The sequence below is a fragment of the Hippocampus comes genome, unplaced genomic scaffold (genome assembly GCF_001891065.2).
Source record: "Hippocampus comes isolate QL1 unplaced genomic scaffold, H_comes_QL1_v1.1 scaffold233, whole genome shotgun sequence".
NCBI classification, from domain to species: Eukaryota; Metazoa; Chordata; class Actinopteri; order Syngnathiformes; family Syngnathidae; genus Hippocampus; species Hippocampus comes.
In genome coordinates this window covers 16,488-25,137 of record NW_017805157.1, presented here as the reverse complement: position 1 = coordinate 25,137, position 8,650 = coordinate 16,488, and the positions used below count along the sequence as shown (strand labels likewise).

Here is an 8,650-nt window from a genome sequence, read left to right as displayed (position 1 = left end):
CACGCCCACACACACACACGCGCGCGCGCGCTTCAGTGAAGAGAAGGGGGAGGAGTCAGAGACACAGCAGCACACTGTGAGCAGCACACGAACAGGAGAGACAGGGAGACGAGAGAGCTCGATAGCGCTACAGTACAGAGAAAAAACTACACGGTGGAAAGTGGAAAGGTGAGAAAATGGATAGGAAACGCAGTGAAATTTGGACTGATTTCAACTTAATTGATAGTTCAAAGGCAGCGTGTAGACTGTGCAAGGTTAAAATATCCAATATCAAATTTTAATTTATAATTTGTTGTGTGGTAATCAAAGCTTACTTATGTTGTTTTACTGTAAATATTTAAACACTTATAAATATGCACAATCAGAGATTGGAACTTTTTGTTGACCTTGTTTTAAGATGGGTCTTTGTTTTTGTACTTTGTAATTTATTTTTTTGTAGCACTCCATGTTGCACGCCATGTTGAGTATGTTCAGAAGAATATAAATAAAGCCATATAAATAATAAATATTTGATATACTGTATATTTTTTACATTCGTAATTCATTTTACACATAATTTTACATTATTTTTGGTAGTAAACGAATTTAAGCAACAAAAAAACTGAGGAGCCATTTGGGAGCCGAAAGAGCCGGCTCTTTTTAGTGAGCCGAGCCAAAAGAACCGGCTCTCTAAAAAGAGCCGGAATTCCCATCACTAGCAGGTACTTTCATCTGCATATTTCACCGACGTCTTTACGTCGAGTTCACTTGCGCCAGCATTAAACAAAAGCCCTGTCAATCTATAATGCATTTTCAACAAGTGTTAAAGAGATACAGATCTTGCATGTCGGGTATTTACACTTTTAAAACGTTTATTAACGTATTTGTCAAAAGCAGTGATTCTCAACTGGTGGATTAGGACCCAAAGTTGAATCATATTATCGGGTGATCTCATTGGTCGCAGACATGTAGGAGAAATTACATGTGGACTTGGAAAGTTTTTTTTATTCATATATACATTCAATGACAATTGTTGCGATAACAAAGAGTTTAACTTGTCATTCTCGTGTTTTTATTCTCGTTATAATACGTACAAGCCTTATATACTGTAAATCTAAAAGTAGACACAAATACTCATTTTCATGAGTTCATGTACAATGTAATGGTACATTTTACACACGCACACACCCAAGCCCTACTTAGTTAAATGCCCTTGTATGTGGTCAAGTATGACCCAGTTGCTGTTGCACTTCAGTCACTTTATTATGAGCGGTACAGAATGTACATGCATTCAAGAGCTGCTTTCGGCTACAACTCACGCTCAGTAACTCCACATGCAGATACACAAACACAGACTCTTTGACTTGAGCCAACAATGTTCAAGATTACATATCCTTTTGCTCTTTCAACTGAAATTTTCAACAGGAGCGACCATATTGGCCCACACTCGAAGCTAGCGCTATTACACTACAAACAGCATTCTACACATGAAATTCAATTGTCTCTGATGTCAAAGAAAATGAATCATTCAAAGAAGTGATGTGAAAATCTAGCGATAAATAAAAAAGAATTCCTGTCAAACAAAAAAAGTATTTCGGAGCAGAAAACTACATACAGTACTTCCAGTGACTCTAATGCTAGTTGGATGCCAGTGCTAAGTGCTGTAAACAAATCGTTCAGTCTTGTAAGATGTCTAGAAACTCCTCTATTTCTCTACACATTCTGTTTCTTTTCCTTTCCCTAATTTTCTCCAGGATTTGGATGCTGTTTCCACGATAGACAGATGGATACTGTATTGCCGCTGCCCTCATGTAATATTCTATCGACTTGTAGTTCTGCCTCTGAATGGAGTGTAAATATTTTGCATAGTAGTTATAAAGCATCTGTCTGTCCCCGGGTTCCTGTTCACCCTGATCTAGTAGTTCTGCAAATATCTCATCAGCTTTAGCTTGGTTCTGAGTCGACTTTACATATATATTTGCAAGAGTTATTTTTCTCTTTAGTGATGATTGATGGTAGAGAGCAATCACTTCTCTATAGAGGCTGATTGCCCTGTCAACCACCACTTGTTCCGGCGGAATATCCCTGTGCAAAAGAATTTTCTTTTTGTAGCAGATTGCAGCACACCTCATCAGATATCGTTCCCCTGGATGTCTTTCAAGAGCTTCCTCTGCCAAATCAAGAGCTTCATCCATTGATAAATATACTCTGTATAGTTTAAGTAACGGTTTAATACCACTGTAGCTGCTGGCAGGCTTTTTTAAAATCTTTTTTGCCAATTGCAATGCTTTACCATCAATTCTTCTTCCTCGAGCAGCACAAGCTGCTAGGTAAATTGTTGCAAGGTATAGGTTATTTGGGTCATGTTTCTTAGCTATTTTCAGTTTCTCAAAAGTGTTTGCATCTAGTTGAGTTTTATAAAGCTTAAAAGTACTCACTAATGCTAAGACATAACTGGAGTGCCACTCAATCATTTCTGGCTGCATCCTGATGGCTCTCTGAAAATATTGCACAGCCAGAAGAGTACTGTCTTTTCCAAATTTCATCAGAGCCCAGGCCTTTTCAGCGCAGATCTCTGGGTGGAGTTCCTCTTGACATGGTGAAGGATATTCATTCAGAAGGATATCAACCTTGGACAGGTAAGTCTGACTCTCTGCTTGTTCTCCCATGTGGTAGTGCAGCCAAGCTAGGTTCCCATAGTTGACCACTAGCCAAGGGCCCTCCTCTGAGACAGTATTTCTCATCTGACGCAACGCCTCCGCAGCTCTGCAAAAAAACCGCAGGGCCTCTTTTGTACTCCCAAGATGGTAGTGTATGTACCCCTGCAAGTTGTAAATATGTCCCAGCCAGTTATATCCTTCCGCAGTTCCAATGTCTTCCAGCTTATCTCTGAGAAGGAAAAGTTTGGCTTTATGGGGGTTCAGGTTCCACGTGAAGTGAGATTGCAGGCTCTCCAGCTTGGCCTTCAGTGTTGTTTGAGTCTGAACAGAACTGAAAATGTACAATAACTCATGTTAAAAGAAGAATGAATCACAAAAATAAAGAGATTACGATACATGAAATAAAGCACATTTAAAATTATATATAAAATGAATAAGAGAGTGAGGTCAGTGAAAACCATGAGCAGACAGCAGTTGAAGAAGATCCACCAGATAATAGAGAGCGTTTTAAAAAACATGGCAAAAGTAGCAGAGATATGGACAGTCAAGGCCACTACCAAACACAAGTTAACGCAAATAATGTTAAATATACTATGTTAAAAATATCATCAATCTCAAACACAGAAATTATTTACCTCATCATGTAGCTGGGACCCAACTGTTTCGCTAGAGAGACTTAATTCTTTATGCATCTTGTTGCTTTGGGTGCACCACCAGAACATCAGTTCAACTTTTATGGTGCAATAAAACATTAAACGTGGAGATTATTGTTGGACTTTGTGTACTTCTTCAACAGTATGGTGAAGTACACAAATACCTGTATTTTCATTTCAATGAGATCTGTCGGATGTTGCCATCTCATTCATCAAGAATTAATATTCATCTTTTTAAAATGGAAGATGTGTCTCATATCATCATGTTTTATATGCAAACAAAAAGACAACTCGGTATGAAAATAAAATCAGACTGTACTCAAGAATTCAGCCCCATGTTAACATTTGTTCAGAATGAAAAATCCTACTTCATGAACAGTAGACCACATGCCAAGATATTGTAATATTTTATTCTATTTATTATTTTGACAACCTTCACTGAGCAATAATTTAAGGGTATTGAAGTAATGAAAAGGCTATAGAGGACAAAAGGAAAACCTGTTAGTGAGGGTATGTTACCAAATTAAAATACATTTAGCAAGTAAAAGTATCTATAATATATGATTAACATTTTGAGCTTCACAGTATATTCTGCGTTACATATGTGTGAATAGTGTATTAAATAAAACATTTGCAATAATGTTTGGAATGAAACATGTCAGTCGTGAATATAATTGAACGAACACATTTGGGGATAAACTGATATTGGTTTTACTCCCATAGTTTCCAAATGCTGCATAAATAAATACACATTTTAAATTGTACATTAACCAATTTGAGGCGCTCATAAACTGGTTTTATAATTATTTCCCAGTAGGAGGCACTATCCACGTGTATACGTGTTTGCATTCAGCCAGTAAACCGGGGAAGGAATGAAAGCGTCGTTCAGTGACGTCACTGATTCTGCGACAGAACACTACGTAATTAGCATGTTGCAAAAATACAGTAGCTTTTTTTAAACGTAATTTGATTGTTCTACTGAAGGCGAGTTACCAATGGTAGTGAAAATGTTACCTTTTTATTCAAACCTAAAACCTGCACACAGTTTGCCTAAATCTGGGGCATTATCCTTCTGCGTTTTCTGGTGGTGATTGTAGCTCCACTTTTATGTTGAATTCATCCGTGAAAAGCATCACCGCTGTTCTTTTTATTTGCAGACGAGAATGTGACTAAATGTCAGTTTTGCCGTGGGACGACGAGAGAAGATGGTCTGAGATTTGTAGCGTAATGGAGACGTGGACTCCTAACCCCCGAGCGAAACCATTCATACCCCGCCAGCAAAGAAGCTTGTACCTCACTTATAAATACAAATTGTGCAATAAGAGGGCTATTCGTCGGCTCTGTCAGGTGAGACGAAAGTTTCAGTTGCTAATATAATTGCCAAATATTCACACAAAGCTTGCTATCTGCGTGTAGTGCGACTATGTTTTTATTGGTTGCAAGAACAAATTCTGCCATAAAACCGGGATTCAGGACCACAAGATGCGTAGTTGCTTTTGTTTTTTGCCTATTATTATTGGGAAACTTTGCATATGCTCCTCATAGAACACCTGGGGTTGTATTTGAAAGTAATATAAGATTAGCTGTGATTATATCATGATGTATTGTAAACAACAGTCTGCAATTAATATATTTTTCATTTTGTATTTTGAATCTGACAATTTTTCTATTCCCAGAATCCACACGAAGAAATGACAGTTTCTAGTTTTTAAACACATGACCCACTTTCACCCATTGACTTAAAAAAAAAAATCTCTCTCTCTCTCTCTCTCTCTCTCTCTCTCTCTCTCTCTCTCTCTCTCTCTCTCTCTGGATGGATGAATCTTTGCCTTCTGATATTTACCCGGAATGCAACCCGATAGAAGGTTTTGGAGCGGACAGTGAAAAGAGAGTGAGAAAAGAGATGTATAGTTTTTTAAGCACGATATCATCTTCAAGTACAGTTACTCTAATAACAGTTTGTACTTCACCCAAGTTATTTTTTTGCCACTCTTCTTTCTGGTAATCATTTTTTTCCAAGTATTTTCCCCTATGCTGTTCAAAATAATGTGCAATGGCCATTAGTTATGCAAGTGCATCCATGTAACACTATGCCATCAGCAACGTATTTAACTGCAAATGATCAATCAGACATTGTGTTGCCCCACGGATTCCGAGTGTAAGAGTAAGTTGATAGTTTGTTTTTCTCAAGGTTAAACTACTGTTGATTTAGTGATTTTAATTTTGATGTAAAAGCATAACCTAATGTCATCATGAGGTAATTGTAATAAAAGTCCTAACTAGAAACTTGCAAAACTTATATTTAGGATTATTCAGCTTGTTTAATTTTCTTTCACAGGCTGGCGCTGTACTGTTTCTACTGATAACTGTCATAGTCAATATTAAACTCATCTTGGACACGAGAAGAGTTGCTAATGAAGAAGCAGCAGCCCAAGAATATGGTATTGCTCATTTGTACAATTATATACTATTGTTACGGTGTAACTTGTGAATGTTTTTCTGAAAGAGGATGTGATGCCCAACATGGAGACGCCTCGCAGACCGCCAAATGGGCGCAAGGTTCTTGACATTGAGGTCTACTCGAGCCGGTCCAAAGTCTATGTTGCAGTGGATGGCACTACTGTGAGTGATGCAGCGTGACAAATCGACTAAGTGATAAACAACATCCATCCATCCATGTTCTATTCCGCTTATTCTATCGAGGGTCGCGGGCGTGCTTTCGTCTTAATTGTTAATTGTAATATGCATGTTGTCAGAGTGTTTTGCTACTTTCTTGCAGGTATTGGAGGATGATATGCGGGAGCAAGGAAGAGGCATCCATGTGATTGTTCTCAACCAAGCAACTGTAAGATTCACCATTTACGAGTAGACAACCAATTTTGACAGATGTAATATTTTTGAATTTACACCAAATTGGGTCTTTTTTTTCATTCAGGTACCTCAATACATAAACTAATGCTTCCTCAAACTATTCAGGTACCTCAATACATAAAGTAACACTTCCTCAAAGCGTCTGACAGATTCTTGCTCAGCTTCGGCTAAATAGGGTTGTGTTTTTCTGAGCTAACCAGCAAAACTAAATGGAGGCTGATCCAGTGCTTTTCAGTTATCTCATGAATAGGGATTACGGGAATTCTTTTCCGCGCCCTCCAAAATAAAAATCTTGTAATGGGTATCTCTGGGACTCGGTTGAAGATGCGATGTGATGCTTGGAACCTACATGGCCACCGAATCGACAGATGCTAACGTACACACTTTAGATGTGGGTGTGCAGGCTATCTCTAATTTGCTTTTATCGCCAAACTTCATCAGTTTCCCGGCAACAAGCAGCTTCTTGGTTAAAGTTGCTTGACATACTGTGAATAGTGTGATATATTAAGTTGAAGTAGTTTTTTTTTGTAATTCTATTTAGGGACTAAGGCAGGGGTAGGGATGCCCAATACGTCGATCGCGATGGACCGGTATCTCGCGGAATGGTCCCAAGTCGATCGTGAGGGGTGTAGAGGGAGCACAACACACACAAATAAAAACAACCCAAAACATTTGTGTCTGTGTGCGTTAGGGTGGTCCACATTTTCATGGCAAAAAAAAAAGTTTGTCGGATTCGTCGGGCCGGGTCGGAATTCTTGTCGATACTATGGTACACGGTTCTGTGCAAAATTTCATTCCGATCTGATGATATTTTCCCGTCCCGCAAAGCGGCCAAAGTTTCCACCATAACAACTGGTCTCAATAGGGTGAACATGTGTATTTTAACCGTGTATTTTGCCATGCGTGACACTGGCTGGGCTGAATGTTGCCCGAACGATCACCTCCTGACTAACTAACCATTCCATCGCTGCTCTCAGCAGCCGGAGACAAACTCAAACGCACGCCTAACACACAACGGTCACCTACTGGCGAGCTAATATCTTTCAATTGAAGTCGAGAATCGCCGGAATTCTTACTGGACGCTGAGCTGAGGACGCTTTTCGACATCGAACATCACCACGGCTCGTCGGCGCGCTCGTCACCTACGGGTGGTGAACGACTTTGCGGAGAGGGGCGTCGCCCTCATCAGCGCGTTCTGCGGCGCCATCACGCGCGACGAGGAACAGCGACAGCACCTTCTGCAGGTCGTGGAGCGACACCGGGCGTTGCACCCGTGCGCGAAGTAGGCATGGGATGGCACGCACGGCCGGATTTCGTTTTTTTTGCGGTCTAACAGTGTCACTAGTGTTGATGGACATTATAGACAGATGGACAGATAGACAGATGGACCAGTTAACATGGACCAACAATCTCACCAGTGTTGAAGGATAACCACGGTTGCCTTTTTTGAAATACATGCGTTCCTGTCTTCCGTCTTTGAATTATTGCAAGTGCGAACTGAGCAAAACAAAATCCTTACTGTACGGGAGAAACCGTACTACCATTCAGCCCCGTAACATTCTTTCCATAGGGGAAACTTTGGTCGCTCTGCGGGACGGGATAAAATTATCCGATCGGAATAAAATTTTGCACACATCCTTGTGTCATAGTATCGACAAGATTTCCGACCCGGCCCGACGAATCCGACAAACTTTTCCAAAATGGACCACCCTAGTGTGCGTGTTATTAATATGATATATTTTTGTGTCAGTGCACACTGCACCCTGAGCATCCGATCATCCTTTCACAAAAAGTATTGAAAAAATAAAATAAAATATAAAAGCAGGTCGCTTTTCATCCACGGTGGCGCATGACCTGCGTCTATTTTGTTTCCCAGGGTCATGTGATGGCCAAAAGAATTTTTGACACCTACTCACCCCATGAGGATGAAGCCATGATCCTCTTCCTCAACATGGTGACCCGAGGTCGAGTTCTTATCTTCACCATTAAGGTAATTTACTGGTTGTTATAAGTCATTCTCTCTCTCTCTCTCTCTCTCTCTCTCTCTCTCTCGGTCTCACTCGATCTCTACCTCCCTCTATCCCTATTCACTCCCTCCCTCAGTCCCTCTCCCTCTTCTCTACCTCCCTCCTTCCCTCCCACTGTACCTCCCAGCTGTCTTCGCACATAGACGAACAACCTTTTGTCCTCACAACATACACATATATGTATGTGTATATATATAGATATATATATAGATATATATATCTATATATATATCTATATATATATCAATCATCTTTTACCTATGTTGTGAGGACAAAAGGTTGTTCGTCTATGTGCGAAGACAGCTGGGAGGTACAGTGGGAGGGAAGGAGGGAGGTAGAGAAGAGGGAGAGGGACTGAGGGAGGGAGTGAATAGGGATAGAGGGAGGTAGAGATCGAGTGAGACCGAGAGAGAGAGAGAGAGAGAGAGAGAGAGAAAGAGAGAGAGAGAGAGAGAGAGAG

At 40.2% G+C, this 8,650-nt stretch overlaps 2 protein-coding genes across 3 annotated transcripts in view; one reads left to right on the top strand and one right to left on the bottom strand.

Annotated features, from left to right (window-relative positions):
• Positions 1-1,048: 1,048 nt before the first annotated feature.
• LOC109515105 (interferon-induced protein with tetratricopeptide repeats 1-like) lies at positions 1,049-3,307 on the bottom strand. The gene is made up of 2 exons (XM_019868704.1): positions 3,275-3,307; positions 1,049-2,970 (listed from the first exon to the last, which is right to left on the bottom strand). The coding sequence occupies exons 1-2, from the start codon at positions 3,280-3,282 to the stop codon at positions 1,656-1,658; spliced, it is 1,323 nt and encodes a 440-aa protein (XP_019724263.1). The 5' UTR covers positions 3,283-3,307; the 3' UTR covers positions 1,049-1,655.
• Positions 3,308-4,130: 823 nt separating this feature from the next.
• The window catches only part of LOC109515106 (protein O-linked-mannose beta-1,2-N-acetylglucosaminyltransferase 1-like), a 16,084-nt gene continuing 11,564 nt past the window's right edge, over positions 4,131-8,650 (top strand). Inside the window, exons 1-6 of one of the 2 annotated variants that reach the window (XM_019868706.1) lie at positions 4,131-4,212; positions 4,450-4,639; positions 5,631-5,733; positions 5,799-5,914; positions 6,072-6,137; positions 8,040-8,153. In XM_019868706.1, the coding sequence (XP_019724265.1) occupies positions 4,466-4,639; positions 5,631-5,733; positions 5,799-5,914; positions 6,072-6,137; positions 8,040-8,153 (573 nt within the window). In that variant the 5' untranslated portion in view covers positions 4,131-4,212; positions 4,450-4,465. Of the gene's footprint in view, positions 4,291-4,449; positions 4,640-5,630; positions 5,734-5,798; positions 5,915-6,071; positions 6,138-8,039; positions 8,154-8,650 lie in introns of both variants that reach the window. The other variant, XM_019868705.1, reaches the window with a different exon arrangement.